General features: G+C 38.1%; 1 protein-coding gene across 1 annotated transcript; it reads right to left on the bottom strand.

The window, feature by feature from the left end:
• Nucleotides 1-546: 546 nt before the first annotated feature.
• Nucleotides 547-23,147, bottom strand: tmem161b (transmembrane protein 161B). Its single transcript, XM_079872917.1, has 12 exons — nt 22,909-23,147; nt 16,995-17,098; nt 15,361-15,447; nt 11,239-11,336; nt 10,978-11,134; nt 6,619-6,770; nt 5,664-5,724; nt 5,353-5,493; nt 4,779-4,892; nt 3,552-3,726; nt 2,805-2,901; nt 547-2,720 (listed from the first exon to the last, which is right to left on the bottom strand). The coding sequence occupies exons 1-12, from the start codon at nt 22,909-22,911 to the stop codon at nt 2,455-2,457; spliced, it is 1,455 nt and encodes a 484-aa protein (XP_079729043.1). The 5' UTR covers nt 22,912-23,147; the 3' UTR covers nt 547-2,454.
• Between the last annotated feature and the right edge of the window lie 289 nt (nt 23,148-23,436).

Genomic DNA, 23,436 nt, shown 5'->3' with positions numbered 1-23,436 from the left:
ATTCATTTCTGGACAAAAAGAACAAGGTTAGGTCACCCATTATTACAAGTTCTCATTATTTATTTTTCTGCACTCAACTGAGCTAACACAATAATGAAACTCTCATTATTTATCACAGACAGTGGATCGGTCATTAAAAAGATACCTTTCGAGAAGATTCGATCGTTCGGGCACTGGGAACGACGACCCTCAAAAGCACTGTTTGGTGGGCCTCATAAATGGTTTGTGTGAATGGAGTCTTCTTATGAAAAGAAAAGAGCCTCTTCGGCTGTTTGTTTTGGAATTTGTCTCATTGATCCAAGAGCGGCAACTAAAAGAGGAGGCTAGTATCGACAATAGCACTCAGGGCGACGTTGCTCCAGCGTCACTTGAAGGAGCACCATTCATTTTATTCACGATAACTCCGCCATTAGACGATTAACAAGACTAAATTGTGTATTTGAGATTTTTGTAAATTAGATTTTTTTTTTAATGTTTGTGTGAAAATCAGAACAAGAATATCCTAATGCTAATTCAAAAAATCGAGGGGAAAAAAGAAGGTAGGCCTAAATCATGTTTTCATGACAATCATTTATTAAACAAAGTGAAAAGTAATAAATAAAGATAAGTACTTAAAATGTATTAAAGACCAACAGAGCCAGGGTGGGGGTGAATTGTCTTAATTTAATATATGGATCACTTCTAAACCTCATATACTGTTATTTGGCATTAGGGTTAGAAATGTTTAAAGACATGATTAATGAAAACATCTTAAAAAGGGGGGTAAGTTTTTAGTAACATTATTAATACATTTTGGTCACTTGTTTTGATTCTTAATAGTGGGGGAAAGGGGGAGAAAACCCTATAGGTGAGGTAAGACTAAAATGGCCCTGCTTATGATTACCAAAGGTTGTGAATGTTTACAGTTAAAATAAACCCCCCATTGCATCCATCAATCTTCACAGCTTGATAATCAACAACAGGAAGGAAACATTTGTAAAAAAAAAAAAATACAGCTCTCAAAATTTGAGTTCAGGATTTTACTGCCATGTTATATTAAGTGTGCTGTTGATGATAACGGACGCACCTTTGCAATATAAATGCCACTGGAAGTCCACAACATACAACATTTATATTTTTAATTTAACTGATATTAGTTAAAAGCCAAGATTATGTCATATTTGACTGTTTATTAGGGGCCCGAGGGTAGATTTGTTAAAATAAAATTCATCATAACTACAATCAAAAATCAGCCAGGATCGATACATTCATTGTCTGCGTACCCTCCAAAAACTCATAAATGGAGGATGAGAGTAAGACTTTACAGTAGGTTAACACTAAAAAAAGACTAACAAACAAAAAACTAAAAATTTATTTAAAAAATACTTCAGATATGTGCCAAAATGTCACAATATTAAAGTGGACATCATTAAACCCCATGTTTCTTTGTGATCAAGCCACATGTTCTGCCTTTGCATGTGTGATTTCCGATTTCCAGCAGGAAGAACTGTACACACTCATGGGGGAATACAAGCGTACTTGGCACCTTCACATGAAAGAAATCCTGTTATCCTGTTATTTGATGCATAACAGAAAATCAATAGGCTCCATACAGAAACATGGAGCACGCTTAAAGGATGTGCTTGATGTCACTGGACCCGAAATTCAAAGTGAAACATCTGACCGGTTAAATGACGGGGAAGGGTATCAGAAGAGCGGAGGCCACTGGGTTTAGACTTTTTTTTTTCTTAGTTAGCTTTTATACATGATCAAAATGCCCTTTTTAGATTTAGCAGGGGCCACCAGCAGCAGGGGTCACTGGGAGCCTGCAGGCACTGATGTTAACACACGAACCGCCACTCTCACTCACACATGCACACTTAAATTATCTCTCAGTCTCCTACAGTCAAACAAAACTCTCCTCATGAGAAGGCTGGCTTCAGTCCATCTGAAATAAATACACCTTTAATACATACTTTTCTTCTTGATAAATCCCCTCACTATACTCTCCAAGCTCGACTAAATCTCCGTTTCCTCTTCATGTATCAGCAATGAAAACCTCCCCTACAGCAGAACCCAGTTTCTACTTCGGAGAAGTAAAACATAAAAACACTATTAAAAATCGCTGTTCTTATGAAATTCATCTATCATATTTTTCAACTAAATAATAAAATGTCAAAGACTATGAGTGATCCCTTGCTTTCAACCTTCTGGTGGCTCAAAGATGGCAGAAAGTTGCAGCCCCTTCAAAATCAGCATTATTTTGAGGTCTCCTTCAGATGCCATCCTCCATTCGATGAATATAACAGTGACTGCATTATTACTATTGTCATTTTTTGAATTTGTTAGGCTAAAACAATGTGTCCATGGGGGAAGCACATCAGAGAAGAACCCGGCTGATATGGTTGCAGGAAAGGGGAATGTTCCAGGGCCTCGTCGTGCCGCACAGTTCAGTCGAACAAGCCCTTCCTGATGCTATGCAGCCATCAGATACTGGTGGTAGAAGAGGCCGAAAAGAGAGGTGGAGAACAGGCAGGCGGCGGTCCACCATGTGAAGAAAGACAGGAGCCCTCGAAAAAGCAAGGGGGAGAAAACAGTCCTCAATCCCCCGAGAGCGACCGATAGCTGGGCCACAGTTTGAGAGGCCTGCATCTCGCCTTGCCCCACCTCAGCGGGGCTCGAGTCCTCATTTGATAGACACGGCAAACTCTCTTCAGGGTAAATCGCCCACGAGTATCCACCTGGGGGTGAAACGAGATTATGAAAAATTCAAGAAACCCCACCAAGGCAAATGAGAATGTGTTGAGAATAACCTAATGCCTCACCTAATGTCTTTAGCAGCAAAGTAGTGTGTAACAGCATCACCAGAGGTGCAACGTACTGGAGTGCTATTACACACAAGTAGTAAAAGACTCGGGCGACCTGTGTGAGGAAAAACAAATTTGCAGTTAAAACATTTAGGCAAATTTCATTCAAAACAAGCAGCTTGGCTTGGAGAGGAGCTCATCAAACAGACTCGCTGAAGACTCACTGGGAGCTTAAGTACAGAGGGAGGCTGCGAGCATATGATTTTGGAGCAGATGTAAGACCAGACACCCCTGCGACTCTACAGCCATTTGCGAATCTCACTTATGGCTTGGAACATCAAACGGGCTCTTTTCCTCAGCTCCAGCTGTGGAGTGCTGTGGGTTTTGATCCTTGCGCTCCACTAAACTCAAATAGCCTCCTCATTTTGGAGCTTTGAGGGCAACAATGCCACGCAGTCCTTTTTCATACAGACATATTTCCACCTTTGAGGAATGTCGACACTGTAATGTAGGCCCCTAGAGTGGATGCCACAAGAGGGTCCCTGAGTGCATTTATTAACCAGTATCAGATCAAACATCACAAGAACAACCTAGTGAAGATGGGATACTTGGGATAGATGGGATATCGGGCAAAATAAAAGGATGGCTTTCCATCACAATAACTTAATTGCATATTATTAGCATTATTACACGACTGCTTATTATCTCAGCGACTTTTAATGTCAGTAAGAAGACGACATAACAAGAACAAAAAGTGATAAGCACCATCTTTTGAAGGTCCACGGTACTAATGCGCCCTGCTTCCTTCTTCATCTGCAAGACGCCCTTCTGGGCCAGGTTGAGGTAGGCCTGGAGATGATACCGCATCATGGCTAGTCTCAGCACACACAGAAGCAGGATCACCCACAGACGCAACGTGTCGTATGTCTTCTCAGACATTCTGAAAGCAGATGAAGAGGAGTGACACACCAAATCAGGATGAGTAAATCTTGCCCAAACCTTAGGATGTGACTTGAGCAGAGAAGAATTAACAAAGGTCTCACTGAAAGAAATGGCATTCACAACCCATTTTACTGCCGCAATGTGATGATTTATGAGTAAAACAAATATAGGGCAGGACTTGATTGATTGGATTGTGAAAAGTGGGCATTCCACATGAGAATAAAGCCTGAATGTGAGTTTGAGTGGATTGCCCAAGGATAATTCCCTTTCTGAAATACCATAGGAGGCTGAAGGACAACTTCACCCCCAAGAGATCGACTTATCACAATAGTAATGCTTTTTACCCCATCCCAAATCTTTTGTTATCCTTTATTACTCTACCATTATCTGGCATTAAATTGCTGTGTTGTTAACTATTGGAAAGGTTTTGAAAGACTGCATACAGCAGCCTAATATATATCACCTATATGCCTATTTGATCTCATGAGAAAGCTTAACTATTTTACGAGTTGGAGATTTTGTATGAATTCGTACGATTTGATTTGCATGAAAACGAAGGTTTTTTTTTTTTTTTAGAAAAAAGCATGATGGTCCACCCCTCAACCTAACCATCAGTGGGGCGTAAGCAGATAGTACAAAAACGTACAAATGAGATTATACAAATTCAGCAAGATGTAAAATAGTTACTAAATGTCATAAGAGTGTGTGGGCTATTTGTCAACGTAATTTCCACCCTTCATGGCATCGAACAAAGTCATTTCAGAAGCAGAACAAATTGTTTAAAAAAAAAACAATACTTGAATTTTCTTCTGAATAATTTGTACTGATGAATCATGCACAATAAAACCAGGAATTTGTATTAAGAAATTAATCAGGGACAATATAGATTTCATGTTGACATTAAAGTGAATTTCCTTGAGTAAACAAAGGGTCTTGATGAACTCAAAATCAAGTTTTTAATTAATCAAGAACAATTCAACAAACTAGTAATGCAAAATGTAATGTTGACAAAAAAACAACACAAAACACATTGTAAAATTAGGTACTCACAAAGGCACACCATCTTTCCCAAATGTGGGATTTATTATGCAATCCTTTGTTATGGGCTTCACCCATAGCAGTACCATAATTAAGGGGGCCAAGAAGTTGATATGCAGCAAAATCCTGAAGGTTGGACACATAAACCATTAGACATGGCAACACACAAGAGTATCAATGGAGCAGTAAACATCAACTATCACGAAGAACCACTGCTTTAAATGTAGCATTTCACCAGCACAAGAAGCATGGAAGTAATCCAGGCCTTAAAGAGGTCTAACTGTAAGCCTCATAGTGTCATGAGAGCAGAAGAGGATTAGCTATGTGAGATGTGTAATGCCTAACTCTTCTTTTGTAAAACAGTTACCCTAAAGCCCAACGCTGGCTGAAAATGGAGAACAGGTCCATCTGCGGTAATACTGGTCTGCTAACTTGCCGAGGATATAGTCAGACACTGATGCTCCACGTGAATTAACATGGAAATATTGCTAGTGGCTTCAATATTTCAATACAAATTCAGGTTGACAAATCATATATAAAAGGATGATGAGATGTAATAAATTGTATATTATTTTGAAACATTTACTGTGTGATTTTGCAGTCGTTTAGCGTGAGGGCATCAAGATGCATCTGGGCCAATCGCAGGCCAGGGAAGGTGAGAAAAGCTCCAATGAGAGCGCAGAACAGTGCCAGGATCAGCTTAAAGGTCAGCTTGGATATAGGGCCCCTGTAGAGACAGAAGAAGAGAGCAAGGCCTGTTCACCGCAGGGAAGCCCAAACCATCACATACACGGTTTAATCCTAACCCACAGAGACATGGTATACTGTATACACACACTCCCTCTGTACTGACAAAGAGGGTGGGGGGGGAGGGGGGGCACTGGCCATAATACTCACTGGGACTCAAGGCCTTGGTTCTCCAAAAACTGCACGGCACTTTCGGAAAAATTAGCAAAGCCTATGAAAGGAGAAAAACGAGGATAGAAACAGTGTATATCGACAGAAATTCTTAAATATAAATAAATGTCACAAAAAAATAGTCATAGTAGGGGTGTGTAATATGCATCGCCTATGATAATATCCTCATTAATTTTGTATCGATGTGCGAGCTGACATTAAATGTGAGAATTTGACAAATGGAATGATGCATACATCTAACTAGGGTATATATAGATAAAAAAATTGCCATTATATAGGTAAAAAAAAGTGTTGCCTCATAGTGGAAAAGTTCAATTCAGTCACTGCTGTGAACTAACCACAACACAGAATATGAAGAATACGAAAACCATGACAGACCTAAATCAGCCAAGGTACCAGCACAAAAACACTCAACTTAGTGTAGCCTATTGCATAGTTTAAATCATAATGCCAGAATGACATGAAGTGATGCCAGTGATTCAAATCAAAGAGATTAAAATGGTCTACAAAATAAAAGCATGGTGACTGTCATGCACTGTTAAACCACTTTTTACTTTGGTTAAGTAAACTGGGAAGCCAAAAGCTTTTCTTTTATTGTCTACAAGTGTCCACATTCCTGGTGTTAAGTGACATCCAAAAAAAAAGAAAAAAAAAAAAAAAAGAAACCAATAACTCCCCATGTTTTTGTGAAAGTTTCTTTCATTCCAGGACTGGTTAGTGTATGATGATGTGAGTGATGAAATGGAAATATGCAAGAGAAAATTATTATTATTATTAGTATTTTAAATAATGTAACGTACAGTTTCATTGCCGGTTTTAAACATTTACACAATCATGTGTTAATTTTAGAACAAAATGGTCTCACATTCAATGTTACTACATACTCTAAAAAAAGAAACCGATACACAAAACACCCAACTTGACACTACTATACCTGTCTCGAGGCCAAATTCCAGGTAGTTCTCTGTGACAATAAGGATAGCCATTGCTTTCACGAAGAAGAAAAAGGCAAAGGTGATGCAGAGGGAACGCTCACCGCCCTCCTCTAGTCTGAAGTAGTGAGCCGTGAGGGAGAAAAGGATCTTCCTGAGAAAAGCTAAAGCTAAGGAACATGGTCACAAAGGGCACTTTTGTACACTATACCTAAAATTGCTCTTCAAAAACATCAGAAAAAGGCATGAATGAATTTTTTGCCTAATTAAAGAAATATATTCTAGGTTATAATTAATAATATTGGGTTATAATAATTGTTGTATACTTGCCCTATAGACGTCCATTGTAAGAGTATAGGCTAACGAAACACATTTTTACATATTCTTAACATATACATATTCTTTACCTATGCGGTTGATAGATTATGCTGTTGGATTTAGCAGACTTTTCCTTTCAGTGTAATTACTCTGATGGATTCTACATATAACTTTCTGAAAAAAGTTATAAAATGACATTTATTTTTATGAAAAATGCACAAAAATATATATTTTAATTTTTCTATGTAATTTTTTTTATTATACTACTTTGTTTTGCTCTAAAACTGTGAGAAACGCCATAATTGAAGAAAAAGCCATAAATCGATACAAGCTGTGTTCCAAATTTGAAGTTGATATCTCCCATTCATTTCAAACGCGCAAATTTTTGACCACGAACAATAAAAGTTAGATTCTTTTTTCAGGACCATTTAAGCTTTTCGAATCATGTCCATGATTTTGTGTGTGTGTGTGTGCTCACACAACAAGTGCCAAAACCTTTACCAAGTTTTGTACCATTCCGTAAATATACAAATTTCTGGTAAAAAATTACCGAACAGCACCAGAGCGTTAAAATCGGATTCGATTTGAAAACACTAGGTAATATACACTTGAAGACTTTGTAAAATGGTTTCAGAGAAGACCTGAGCATCGTAGACTAAATAACTGAGGATCATAAACCAAACCAAAAAAACAAAACCAAACTCACACAGAAACATTTGAAAAATGAGAATAATGTGCATTCCAAAATCACCTTAAAAATATCAAACATATTTAATATCCTCCGACTGAATGGGATCAAAGCCTGAAGCTAAAAAAAAGTCTGTTTACTGTCTACACTACACAATTTTCTTGTGAAATCTGCCAACCCTGACTGCCCAAAATCTGCCGACTAGGCAAAAATCGATGAAAAAGTCATGGTACGAGTCTCACCTTTAGTGTCACAGCAGCAGAGAAACGCATTTAAACCATGCCACATCAAACAGTGTCAAAGCTAATATCCTTATGGTGAGAAACGACAAATTCTCAACAGCAGACAGAAAATGTCCATCTGTGCCTCTTTGTTACGACCGCTTGCCTATATGTGCCCGTTTTGATTATACTGGTCTAGGGTCAATCATTCAACTTGTGGCTACTTCGTGCAAAACTGCAAGGCAAGCGGGCGGCCATCTGAGGAAATGTTTTAGTGACCATCTCTTTGACAAGGCCATTTTCCCCCACCACACACTCTCCCACTGAGATCAGGAAAAAATGGCTCCCTCCTGTCCACATTCAGCCATTTGCACACATATAGACCTCTCATCATCGTCATCATCATCTTCATCACCCTACCAGGGACCTTCCTTCGTTCCTCTCTTTTTCCCAGGCAAATCAGTCCGGTGGGCCGTGCAAATTGGGCCTCCAATCTTCTGTGGCAGGCTGAGCTAGGTAAAGGGCAGTGCCGAGCGGAGGGAGATTGATCTTTGTGGACTGTGCCGAGGTTAATGTGTGTGATTTGGTGCGGCACTAGAAGGGGAAAGTAGCAGGTAAAAGGCAACAGGTGCAGCTTTCATCACTCATGGCTAGACTGTCCCTGCATCGAGACGCTGAAAATTGAGCTTCTCCACAAGGGTTGTCTTTTACAAAGGATGTTTTAACATTTAAGGACTATGGACATATTATTGCATAAAGTACTTTAAAAGTTCCTTCTGGAGTTCTGTTAAAAAAACAAAAGGCTCCCTATGCAAGTCAAATCATGTTTTGAGAAATGACAATATTTTCAAATGATTCTATTATTACTAGTGGTGTTTGTTAAGCATCTCCATTACTACTCATGTTTGCGATTGTGGAGTTTAAACCCCAAACTGAAGTGTACAGAATGATGGTTAAAGGAGAACTCCGGTCAATTTTAACATTGAGCTCATTTTTTTGTACATTTGGAGTGCTGTCAATACAGAGAACAACGACAAAAATCGGTGTTGCCTACAAGATTGTCGAGTTCACGCGCATTGGTTTAGTACCTATGATCATGCGCGTGAACTCGACAATCGATTACTATGGACTTTGACCGAAAACAGGATGTAAACACAGGTATTTGCGCTGGCTGAAATAACATCACTTTTATTCATATCTTTCACATCTACTGCAGTCAGATTCACCCGTGTTCACTCTGAAGGAATCACTCACATGACCTGTGCACTTGTAATGACACATCAAGGATGTTAAGAGGCTAAAAGCAGGTTTAAAACTTGCCCCATTGAAGTCAACAGGGTGCAAATTTTAAAAAGAGGATAACACGGTGTAGGCAACACCGATTTTTGTCGTTGTTCTCTGTATTGACAGCACTCCAAATGTACAAAAAAAAATGAGCTCAATGTTAAAATTGACCGGAGTTCTCCTTTAACTTCAAATCTTTTTAGAACTCTCTTTAAAACTATGCTATAGAAACATGGCACATCCAAGCAAACGTATAGCAATACCCTGGCAACTATTAAAACAAATATGTAGTATTGTTGCGTTGATATTTACACAGGCAATACCAGTCACATTTCCTTAAATGTGTTTAAATGTATATATTATTTTTTATTTATTTGTATTTTTTAATAATGACTGAAAGAGCTGTCGAAGATTGGTGGTGGTGATGTCAAAGTTGAGAGAGTGACCATGGTTTAGTTCGTTTATAGTCTAAGTTTGGCTTTTTATTTATGCCGATTAAATTTAGGCTTCAAATTTTTGAATGATCTTGATGGACAAAACGTGCAAGTATCATAAACTTTTGTTGATCACAGAGCTTATTTCTTGAGATAATTCAAGGGTTTTTGTTCACACTTGGTTCGTTTGGCCCGGACCCATTTAGTTCTGCTCCGCTTGGCGTTAACATTGGCATTTTTAACACCGAATCTAAAGGCACAGGGATATGTTATTTTATGATGGATATTTCTAGCCAGAAATTACCGAACATCCAAAACAACGCTGTGTTCTGAATGCGCTGGTTGTATGTGCATAAGATGGTATTTTGACCAGCTGAGAACTCGTGAAGAGCTTATAAAATGTGTAAAGGAGTCAAAACAGCAGCAGGAATCCCTCCGTCACACACACAAACGAAGATCTACTGCAAAGAGACGCGGTTCTCCTTAGCAAACTGTGATGGGCAACTGCGATTATGACGAGAAAAAACAGGTTTGCTTGATAATTCTGTCCTTCTTAGGGTCACATCTTGTGACATCATGTCCCGTTTTTGGTTTGTTTACATGTCTTTGGTCTGTATTGCTTTTATATTTTACGGAAGCGGACCGAGACCCGTTGTTTGGTGCGCACCAGGGTTCGGAATTCGGATGGTAGCGTTCACACTTATTCAAATGAACCGCACTAACAAAGAGTTTTAATCGAAACAAACATGCCAAGTGTCACACACCCTTAAAAGCCAACGGGAGGTTTTTGTCGAGGGAACCAGTGTTAAAGGAGAAGTTCACTTTTAAAATGAAAATTCTGTCATCATATACTCACCCTCATGTTGTTTCAAACCTGTATGAATTTCTTTCTTCTGCTGAACACAAAGGAAGATATTTAGAAGAATGTCAGTAACCAGACAGTTTCTGGGTCCCAATGACTTCCATAGTATATTTTTTTCCTACTATGGAAGTCAATGGGACCCAGAAACTGTCTGGTTACTGACATTCTTCTAAATATCTTCCTTTGTGTTCAGCAGAAGAAAGAAATTCATACAGGTTTGAAACAACATGAGGGTGAGTAAATGATGACAGAATTTTCATTTTAAAAGTGAACTTCTCCTTTAATGCTGGTCCTATTTTAAATCACAAAAAAATGAAATTTTTTAGTGATGTAAAATAGATGTATAATTGATGTACAACATTTTTTTGGATTGTACATCAATTTTAAAATTAAATCCTGATATAGGAAAGACGACAATGTTATTTGTCAACTATGCTATTAATGAAATATTTGCAAGAATTAATAGCAATAAAATATGAAAGAGGGAAACCAATGCAAAAGATGAAACGGGAAGAGGAAAAACTCCTTCAGTAGTTCTAGCTCAAAAGGGATACATGACAAAGGCCAAGACCAGCAGGCTCCACACCACACTGATGTTCATCTCTCCACTGGGTTCCGCCACACAGAAGTACAGTTCAGTGATGAGATACACCACTGTGGCGGCCACCGTAAAATCCACCAACCACTGGAATTCAGGAAAATAATGCAGAGCTAGACAAAAAGATAGCCAGACAAAAAGAGAAGCTTTAGAAACCAGACTTTCTAAGAAGATCCTTTAAGCTCCAGGATTCATATAATGACAACAGGTGAGTTACCAAGTGTGTCCACTTCTGCAATGCACTTAGTCTCCAGCTGAAGGTCGATGTCTTTGGGAATAGTCATCGGCTTGTTCTCCAAGTGCCCGTTGTACTTCCTGAGAAGTAAAACGTGAACATAGCACATAGAATAGTTATGCACTGAAAGTAGGCTAAGCTGAAACGAACACACACACACACACACGGACATTTCAGGCCAAAAAACAAAACCATTCACTTGCCAGTATTACTGAATAAATTGTAATAAAGTTGCTTTTTATTTATGCTTTTGAATAAAACTGAATATAAAACATAACAGTTTATTATTTATTTTTCAAAGCGCATTACTCAAAATCTCAGCCATACATGAATAATAATAATAATTAGCATACTTCATGAATTTTTTTTTTTTTTTTCAAAATGATAGCAGTATGTTCTTCCAAGTAGTCGCCGTTATCATCCTCTGCTGCCCAGATAAGACAGAATTTATTCAAGAGCATCTGGGCTACTTTATCCATTCATTTATGATGTTTCAGCACTCTTATAAGTGGCTTCAGTTGTAAGATGATGGGGCTTCTCTGGCATTTAACCTCATTACACAATGCAATGCGTCACATGACTCATATCTTCTTCCTGACGGTGAGAATCCTGGTTGCTACGTGAAGTGGGATGTCATCATCAGGGTGAGAAGTTCAGAAGCTCCCACTTTCAAAAGACATTTGTGTTTCATTTATTTTGTAACACTCAGCTAACTTTTATTGAATGTCAGAGTTTAAGTTGATTAAACTAATGAAATGATTTCATAAATCTGTCACGTTGACCACTGACCTGCTCTTGAAATTGAATCTACAATACAGACTACAATGAATTAGTAATATTGAGTCAGTGGTGACTAACTTCAGCCCTATTCGGATGGGACTAGTTTTCCGTCGAGGACATTAGGGAAATTTGTGTTTCACAATTGTACTTTGTGATTTTAATCCCTGTTTTTCTCACACAAAATTTCAGGGTAAATTACCAAGAGATTTCCAGGAAACTCAACAGTCCTCAGAGAAATCTAATCCTGTCCGATTAGAGAATCTGTGATTGCCCATATTTTATTAGAAATGCTTCTCCTCCATGTGTTTTTTGACATTGCACACCAATGTTCCGCATGCTTTCATTTCATTTCAATAGAGATGATTTTAATCATCTTAATATCAGTGTCAGGCAAGATACTTTGTTTACTACGCTGCTCATGTATGTGGGTTTATTATAAACAGCTACTTCTATAGAGCTGGTAAGTCCCTCCCCTTCCGCTAACCCCACTGGACCTCTAGGTTGAAAAATCGTCAATGCAAGTGAATGGGAGAAAATAATTATTTTCTGGTCCCGTTTGAATTGTGCCATGAATGTGAACATATGTTGTCTGTGAATTTTTTATATAATTTTTCATGTTACGAGTTTGACAGTATATTGTATGATTCTTTGGCTAGCAGTTGTGGAAAAGACATAACGAGTAAGACTACATGTCGCCTATGTGACGTCACCCCATAACACATTTTCCCTCCACTTGTCAAATCACGGCGCTAATGCTGCGATAATCTATGGAGACAGATCGAGATGCCTGTGTGTTTTGTACCCAAATGTCAACATTCAAACCAAATGGGCTGTTCTTTCTTCAGATTCCCGTCTGAAAGCAGCGAAGAGTTGCAGTCCACAAAGTGCTCTCACACAAAGTCTAACCGTATCAAACTTCTACCAGCTAAATTGTAGCACTCTTTGCACGAAAAATTATATTAAAAATTTACAGACAACATATGTTCACATTCATGGCAAAATTCAAACGGGACCAGAAAATAATTATTTTCTCACATTCATTTCATTTGCATTGACGATTTTTCAACCTAGAGGTCCAGTGGGGTTAGCGGAAGGGGCGGGACTTACCAGCTCTATAAACCCATTTGAAGTTAATTTAAATAGGGTTTTGCCCTATTAAAATGGCAATATAAATTATTCACAGACATGTACAGCATACATGATACACGCAACCGCAGCACATGACCTTCTGTAACGCCTGCATCTACAAAACACACTTCCACCTTTGTAATAAACAGAGATGTTAGTCCCGTCAGAATCAGTTAATGAAATAACATAGTTTAGAAAACTAATCCTGCCCGAATAGGTTTTTGGAGAACATTGAAATAGTGTCCTTTGGACCATTAAGTAAAAACACTTCATTATCATTGTATACAGTGCAGTACAATTCATCATCATCATAACTCGCTTGTGAAGTGCTGTGATTCGAATTGGTGACATTTTTTGTAGTCATAATTATGAGTTTTCATAATAGTTTGGCCAAAAGCTGAAATGTATTTTTTTCCTTAATTTTTTATAAAAGAAATATTTATATTTGAAACAATAACAATAATAGTAATAACATTTTAAGGAAATTAAGGAAAAAGTTTTTGGCCAAACAATTATGATTGCACATAATTATGACACTAGAAAAATTGTTACCTATACACTACTGTTCAAAGGTTTAGAGTCGGGAAGATTTTTTTATGTTTTTGAAAGTCTCGTGCTCACCAAGGTTGCATTTATTTGATCAAAATTACTGCAGTGAAATATATATATATATATATATATATATATATATATATATATATATATTAGGGCTGTCAAACGATTAATCGCGATTAATCGCATCCAAAATAAAAGTTTGTTTTTACATAATATATGTGTGTGTACGGTGTATAATTATTTTCTATATATAAATACACACACATGCATGTATATATTTAAGAAATATTTGCATGTATATACTGTGTATATATATTTATATTATATATAATTTATATTATATATAAATATTTTATATATAAATAACACATTTTTCATAAATATATATGCATGTGTGTGCATTTATATACAGAAAATAATTATACACAGTACACACACATATATTATGTAAACACAAACTTTTATTTTGGATGCGATTAATCGCGATTAATCGTTTGACAGCCCTAATATATAAATACGTTTTCTATTTTAATACATTTTAAAATGTCATTTATTCCTGTGATAAAGCTGAATTTTCATCATCCCTACTCCAGTCTTCAGTGTCACATGACCCTTCAAAAATCATTCAAATATCCTGATTTCTTGCTCAAGAAGCATTTCTTATTATAATCAGTGTTGAAAACATTTGTGATGCTTACTATTTTTGCGGCGCCTGTGATACATTTGTTTTCAAGATTCATTCATGAATGGAAAATTTCAATGGTTATTTGAAATAAAATCTTCAGCAACATTAGTATAAATGTCTTTACTGTCCCTTTTGACCAATTTAACTTTTCAGGGCACCTAACTATTATAAATTAAGCTAAATTTAATATACAATTTTATGGCGAGCAAGCAAAAGAATAGAAAGAACTGCAAAGTGGGTATCGACGTGTGGGATCGGCAACTTAGTTCAAAGGACAGCAGATTTTCCGCAGACTAACTGAGGGCTCTGTCTCTATTGGAAACCAAACACTAGAGTTTGCACATTTTACTGGGGATTAGAGGAGCCCTCCTCGCTCTTGAAAAAGAGCTAAATCCACACAACGCTCAAATCAAACATATTTCCACCCATCTCCAATGCCGTCTGCATGACAAAGAATAGAGAAATGAATGTCGGGCTCTGCTGGGAGCGGTGGGATATTGGAAAGGGGCACAGGCCATAGCGTGAACGAGTCTAGTATGCAAGCTTTCTGCCCCGTGGCTCCAAGCCAGCTGAACCTGAGATTCTTGGACTTCTCCTTCGGGTCCCTGTTGTTTACATAGGTCAGTGTGCACAATGGTGTTCAGCACAAAAGCACTGTGGGTACGGTAGTCTCCCTGCGTAGGATTGCAGCATACCTGCCTGACAAAATGGCCCAAGAGCTCCCTGCAGAGCAAAAATGGGCTTTTGTCTGAGAACAGGAGGTAGGTATAATAGAGCTGACTATCAAAACTAAGCTGCTAGACACGGGCTAGTCTACCTTTTCAGGGAATTAGCACTGTACGCATAGTCCAAAGCTTTCATCCACAGCAGAACATAGGCAACAAGGCTGCTTGATCTTCACAAGCAGTCAAACAAAAGTCAAATGTGCACAAATCTAGAAAAATGCGGTGTTGTACCTGTCCTTTTTGCTCTTTCCTCCTTTCTGCTGCTTTCCAGCCAAAGTCCTCAGCTCATCTTCTGTGGGGTGCTGGTACCAACGCAGACTAACAAGACAAAGAGAAGTATATCACCACCATCTCTGAAATACACAGAGCTCTAGAAAAACATATGCTACCATTCAATACACTAGCATTTGGGGTCGGTAAGATTTTACGTTTCTGAAAGAAGTCTCTTAATGCAAGGCTGCATTTATTTGACCCAAAATACAGTAAAAAAAAAAATACAGTGTTTTAGTATATTTTAAAACGTAATGTAGGCCTATTCCATCCTGTGATGGCATGGCATAGCTGAATTTTCAGCAGTCATTTCTCCAGTTGTCAGTGTCACATGATCCTTTAGAAATCATTCTAATATAGCCTACTGAATTGGAGTCCAAGAAACATTTCTTATATTAAAAACAATTAAGCTGATATTTTTTGTGGATTTTGAAACCATGATGATACATTTTCAAGACTATTTGATTAATAGAAAGTTCAAAAGAACAGCATTTATAATAAATAATAATAAAAAAATAACATTGTAATAGTCTTTATAGTCACTTTTGATCAATTTAATGCATCATTGCCGCATTCATTTATTTTTAAAAGTCTTACTGACCCCAGACTTTTGAATGGTAGAGAAAAGAAAATGTTGGTCAGAACTGTTGTTTTAAAGAAGCTTACTAATAAAAAAAAGTTTTGTTTAAAAATCACCCAAAAAAAATGTATCTGTCATCATTTAGTTTCAAACCATTATGACAGAACAGATGAAAATATAGTCTGTGTCCATCCAGTGAAAGTCAATGGGGTCTAAAACAACATGCGATTCAACCGATTGACTTTCATTGCATGGACCACTTTCATAATTATTTGATGGTGCCTTTGTGACCTTTTTTTGAAAGTTGAAAGCTTCAGTCTGCATTCGCTGGAACTGCATGGAAAAGAGCGACAAGGGCAGCCTTCTGAATTTCTGCTTTTATGTCTCACGGTAGACGCAAAGATGATCAAATGAATTTACATTTTTGTGTACACCATTTTTCAAATGAAAAAGGTTGTTTGATGCTAATAAAATTAGCAGATCTTTGGTGGCAAACATTTACCACAACCCCTTCAACTTTGTTTAGAAGCCCGGCCTGTCACGAGCCCTGAGAGGGCTGTACTGCTTTCAGTTTGTTTTTTTGCATGTTTACTTCCTATTGAAAACTTAATTATGAAAGTCTCCTGGGCAACACTTCAAGCCCTGCACTCAAGCCAGAGTTTTCCCAAACTATTTTTACAGCCAAAAACAAGCACAGATGAATTATTGAGCACATTTGGAGGAGCTGTTTACTCTAAACACATATGGCTCTAATTAAGGGGGGAAACAAGCATGGCTTATACTTTCGTTAGCGGTTCTCTTGGGTTGCAGCGCTTTTTGATGATACCCTTTGGTCTTACTGAAACCCCATAATGATGCATTTTTGATGGGCCCTTAATATGAACAATAAAACACGGGATATGCTTGCAGAAGTGGAGCAGGATCTGTGGTTTGTGTTAAGGATTAAGATGCCATTTTAGGTTGACCATCGAGAAGGGATGCCAGAGTGGCACAGTGGGCTGTACTTCCTCATTACCTGCCACTGCAGAGGAGCCATCGTGCAAAGGAATAGTGGGGTATGATCTTCTGAATCATGCTGGCCATTACCATGGTAACCACCAGCTGCACACTGATCACACCCTGAAGGGAAAGAGTGAAATATTAGAACACTTTCTGATCGCACCAGTAAGAACAGAGAACAGCATTCAGAGTAGTTACTAACCTCAATTGCCGTTTTGGTTGGCAAGAACATGGGATTTTGAAACCAAACTAGCAAAATTCGAGGTGAAATTTGCAGCCTTGCAAAATGAGCATAAAAGGACTCAAAATACTTTGACATCTTCTTGCAGATATGTATTTGAGTAAAATAAAAAGACAGAATGTCTTAAGGCACCCACACACTATATAATCAGGCCGATTTTGGGCCCAATCCTCCCCTTCTGACAATCCTAGGTAAAGTCCCGATTATTTTGATGGTTCAACAGGATTTTCTTATCCGATTTTCCTGTGATGCGATTAGGGATGCACCGATATGAAAATTTTGGCCGACACCGATAACCAATAATTCTTTATATTTGAAAGCCGATAACTGACATATTGGACGATAAATCTAAATCCAATTTTTTTAAATAATTTGAGAGCCTGATTACAAAAAAAAAAAAAAAAAAAGTCTCACTATTATATCCATGTCCCAACACACAATTATAATTATGTTCTCAATTTAATTTTATGCAGCCTATATGACAGACTTGCACTGCACGTTGCACTTAACTGCATCTTCCTTTTTTGAAGTGATTCCAATCAACCAATTTCAACCAATAAAAAAACATCATGGCGAACAGTGTGCATCTGAAGTGTTATCAGCTGAAGGATATCGGCCAACGTTAACAAGTCTTTAACATATTTAATTAGAATTAGAAAATTTGGCCGATAACGATAACATTAAAAATGACCATATCGTGTATCCATAGATGCGATGTGTGTTAAGAGTCACGAAGAACGAATCTGCTCGGAAGAACATCAGGGCCGCATCAATCTCAAATCGTAAATATCCAACATTGAATATTTAGGATCAGATATCCTATTGTGTGGGGAGAATCTAGCAAGCTGACTGAAGAACGAAGCATCAAACGGCTTCATCCAAATCTTTTTCTAGTGAATTTTCAGTAAAAAGCTCACAAACACTATTTCAGTAACTTCATGTCCACTGTCTGTCCGCCATGTTTGTTTACTCTAAAGTCACGTTTGAACGTGAGAGATTTTTGCGAGATTTTGCGAGCTTGCCCGCGTTCGCAGTCGGGACTCCAGAGTTTGTGAATGGAATCTGATAGTGTGTGGTTAGCTGTCTTGGTCACATCGTGGCACTCCACACACTAGTCATGTTTGTGGCCTTTCACATTTTGGAAATCTGATTTAGTGTGGGGCAGCCTTTAAGTGGGGAAAAAAAGCATGGACTAAAAAGTCCCCAGAGCAAGGGAAAAGTAATGAATTGAATAACCTGAGGTAATAACCTTTGCAAATGATGCTGACTTCCCCAGGTAAGCACCTCCTCTGTAATTTCCTTAAAAACCCAAGCATCAAACTATACCAGCTACAGCGTGGGAGGACGGCTGGCATCAATGGGCAATCTCACCATCCATGCGTGTAAGGCACAGTGTCCTGACCCTATGTTGAGGATGGTGATGTGCATTCAAATGATCGCTGATCCGCACAAATTGCTAAGTGTCTAGCTAGCCATTTTCAAACTCACACAAAAGAAATTTAGATGGCAACATGGCTGGCGTGTCACTCAGGAACGAAGGAATCATGAATCATATTGTAGAGCAATTCAATCACATGACAGAAACGCTAGGAAATTATCTGCAATATTCAATTTTGAAAGGTTGAAAGGTTGACTTGTTGAGTTCTGTTCCACGACTTTGGAGCCTAATTGTCAAGAGTTGTGGAATGCAATGGTCCCATGTTCTTGAAAATCTAGCAAGTTTATTTAGTATACAAGACTTTGCTTTTTGGATGAGCATGAGGGGTACATGAGTGGAGAGTTCGCATGGGCCGTGAGCAACTGAGCACACATGCATCGAGCGGAATATTGAGCGGAGCGTCACACCGCAAGAGTGAAACCTGAGCACTGAGAGGCGGCATATATTTTCAGCCGTTTTTTTCTTTCGGACAATTTTCAGCTGACAATTTTCGGCGGTGCATCTCTAAAAAAAAAAACTATTGTACATCTTTTTTTCAAATATTCAACAAAAAAAAAAAAAAAAAATTTTTTTAAATTTGCTCGCTGTATCCGGTTAAATCAGAAATAAATCAGTTCTTCAAAGCGAATAACCTTTGCTCTATTTGTCTTGACTTCCTTAGTCAACCACATATTACTCCGTGCTCATTTTAAAAACCCCAGCATCAACTATTCCAGTCAGAGGATCAACAGCTGTGATATTTAAGCACTGCTGCCATTTAATTCACAGTAAAACAATGTGAAAAATGAGCTTCTCGTTATACCTTTCATTATGAAAACCTCATGTGCAGCACAAATGCAAAGCTTTCCATAACAACTGAAATGTTATATTTAATTAATCCCGCTTTTCACCACTTGACAAATGAGAGTACCTGCACTGAGGTAGAGCCTCACAATGGCACAATAGCTATAATGTGCTGGTCTGAAAAGCATGAAAGCAGCCACATGCTTATTTTCACAGCTGGTCACAAACATCTCTGAGAGAACACGAGCCAGCCTTCAATGTTTCCCTCACTTTACCGGAAACAGACAGGTATCCCATTGCCTTGGTTGACAATTACATAGCCCATATGAATGAATGGGAGACTGCCGGGAAAAGTGCTATTAAGTTGAATGAATCAATCAATGAATGATATTAATACGTGGGCCAGCCTAGAATCAAGTGTAGGGTACAATGGGGCTAAAGGCACACCATGAGAAAAATGTTTTTTATTGAACATTGATGGAGCAACAGATTTGGTGTGAAAATAAATCATAAGAGTGGTTTGCTTGGTTAAAAATGGTATAAATGTATGAGGTGGTGAGGGGGGGCCTTTTACCCCATGGCATGGGGCAAAAGGCACAAAGGATTGATACAAATACTTTAGCTAAATAATATGTCTTTGATAATGTCTAAGTTAAAACTTGTTCAAAACAATCACTTTAGCAAAGTTTGTACTATTTTTGGTTTATTTTGGCTGAAAATCCTTAACAAGACCTTTGTCTCAAAATATAGACAATTTTAACGATTCTCATTTGCTACATAAATCTACAACATTTTAAAAACCATTAAATATTACATAAAATTAGTGCAGAATCAACTTTGCGTTGCTGTCTGCGATCGCATTACGGATCAGCCAAATTTCCATGTGCATCCAAGTGCTGAGCTGAGCTTAAAAGAGAATAAAGTCAAGTGACCCTTTTAGCCCCGTTGTACCCTATATTTTAATATGTTGTTTTATTAAGACACACTGGAATGATAAAAGTGCTCAGGAAATTCAGCAATCAGTTTTATGTGAATAACCCACTTTTTGAAGATATTACAATTTATGGAGAAATAACAATCATTTTATTCATTCAGAAAACATAGATGAATGAGGATTTTAAAATACGAAGGATTATTTGGGGATATTTCCCGAAGGTACAGGTGCAAAACTTCCATCCGACTATCAATGTTGAGATGGGTCAGTTTCCAAGCAACTTCCCATTAGTCAACTCAAACCATCAGAAAAGCGTAACACCTTAAGATGCCAGCCTAACATCCTGGACATTCTCTTTAAAAGCGTGACATAAAAAATGTGATGCCTCCCTTGCTGGGGAAGTTTGATCGGTCAGTGTAAGTCACCATGAGAGGTTCGGGCAGAAGAGGTAATTGAAGCAGCATGGGACACTTATCTGCCAGTCTAGCAGTGACCTGGACGGCACAGGGGCCAAATGAGCTCTGAAGGAGGCCACTGAAGATAACCAGCAGGTCTAGAAGCCCAGTCACCATGCGAGATAATGGTCAGGAGGAGAGTTGCTCTGGTAAAGTATGGATTTTTTAGCTCTTCAAAAACACCCTGTGGTGACACGTCCAAACACTGCAATTCATTTCCTTCCATTACCCAAGTTCTCACTGATACGTTGTTGTATATTATAATTTAACCAGTCACAAAGACTAATGCCAGTGTGGAAAGAAACTGACATCAACCTAAAACTGATATAATAGCATTATTATTAGATGATATGATATACAGTGCTATGCATAAGTTTAGACACCCATGCTAAAGTTGACTAAAAAGAGGAATAAAAAATCATCTTTTGGAAACTGAACTTAATGCCTTAATTTAAAAAATTAGGAAAAATCCAACCTTTAAGGACACCAATTTTCTTTGTGAATGAATAAATGTATCGTAAATAAATAAATGTTCTTCCTTAAAATACATGGTGCATAAGTGAGTACACCCCTATGTTAAATTCCCATAGAGGCAGGCAGATTTTTATTTTTAAGTTTTTTTTTTTTTTTTTTTTTTTTTAGAATACTATGCATCCTGATAAAGTTCCCTTGGCCTTTGGAATTAAAATAGCCCCACATCATCACATAGCCTTCACCATACCTAGAGATTGGCATGGGGTACTTTCCATAGGATCATCTCCCAATGCAAATCAAACTAGCTATTAGGCTAACTGAAATAAAACCATGCCAATCTCTAGGTATGGTGAAGGCTATGTGATGATGTGGGGCTATTTTAATGAAGCATTTACAGAATGCAAAATAACCATGCTTGCAGTCTTGGCCTCTAAAGAGTGCGTCCATGTGACAGGAAGTATGTGCGCAAAACTAACTCAGGTCTGAGCGGTATTTGAGGCTAAGCGTATCCCATAATTAATAGTGTTAAGGTAGCCTACTTGTGTGTCCCGAAATCATACGATTTTGAGGAAAACTTTCCAGCGTAATTCGAAAATAAAACGTCCGTACAATGTACAGTGCAGAGATGACGTCGAGTATGTGTATTTTATAAAATGCTTGTTGCAACTGCTTTTTATCAATAGAAGCTCAACAAAACTGTCACCTGTTACATAGGGGTACTACTTAAACAGTAAATATAACTCTGTAAAAAGTTATCTTGCAATTTCACAACACAATGTTTTAAGTGTTTCCCATCATGTAATCAACAGTTTTGCACACACTTGAACACGAACCAAATACAGGAAATACGTCATGAGAGCAGACAAGTGATCATGTATTGGGAATTTGTGTCTTTAATTGAGCAGTGACAGGATAGGAGTTTATAGTTAAAGAGATAGTTCTCCTAAACATGAAAATCCGGTCATCATTTCCTCACCCTCATGTCATTCCAAACCTGTATGACTTTATTTCTTCTGTGGAACATAAAATTACATGTTTTGCAGACTGTTTGTAACAGTCTCTGTTCATTTTCATATCACCTTTTCCACACAATGAAAGGTAAAGGTGACTGAAGCACAACATCCCTTCCTGTACAGAAATACATTTTACACCGGTTTGAAACTTCTTGAGGCTGAGTACATTGATGACAGAAGTTTCATTTGGGTTGAACTTTTGGGTCATTTTTTCTGGTTCAGTGGGTAAGAGATCTCCTCTGGTGCCCTTCCATGACGTCATCCAGTGGAGGACACTCTGAGGTCAAAAACACCTGCACCAGGTGAGGCACATCCTCCCCCTATGAGCATGTCGTGTCCAGCATTTACAACTACCATTAAAATGACGCTAAATTATATCATTCTGTTTAAAAACTATGCATACATTTACACCCATACGATGCAATGGCCTCAATCCTAATACAGATAAAGAAATGTCGGCAGTCATGCTTCTAGATCTGGATCATCTATCATCAGAATGAACAAATGAATAAAATATCCTCTCGTTTTATAACGAGCATGCATTAATGGAAACATGACAGTAATAATGCATTCAGATGATGTGCTCACTTACCATATTGATGTTGCAGTGCAGTGACAGATCTCAAAGCCGGTTGACACTCTGAGCACCCCGGAGCGGAGATCCAGCGGCACGGAGCACATAAGCCTGTCTTACGGTGCTGTTATTTGAGAGTACTGTGTTGACAGGTAAAACGAATACCTAAACAAACATCCCACTGATCGAGCCGCGGCTTCACTGTGTTTTCAACTGCAGTAGAGGTCACGCTCAGACTCTCGGCACTGGGCTGTCACCGACAGCCTGTACGGTTTAATGACTGCTAGAACGTTTTAATAATGACAGTCTGTACGACAGTAATGTTCCGGATTGATTATTGACATTTATTTTTGTGTGTGTATCCACATTGTTAAGTATATTGGTAATGGGAACGTTGAATTATTCTCATTTTAAAACAGGCGCGGTTTTGGGCGACTTAAAAATCTTGCAGGACCCCTTCAGCGGAAGTAGGGAAAGGAGCACATGTGACGTTTTCCTACCGGTGTTGTTAACCCTGCACGGGACTGAGGAATGTCAGTGCAAATT

Source organism: Squalius cephalus (assembly GCF_949319135.1).
Source record: "Squalius cephalus genome assembly, chromosome: 5".
NCBI classification, from domain to species: Eukaryota; Metazoa; Chordata; class Actinopteri; order Cypriniformes; family Leuciscidae; genus Squalius; species Squalius cephalus.
This window is presented reverse-complemented; position numbering and strand designations above follow the sequence as displayed.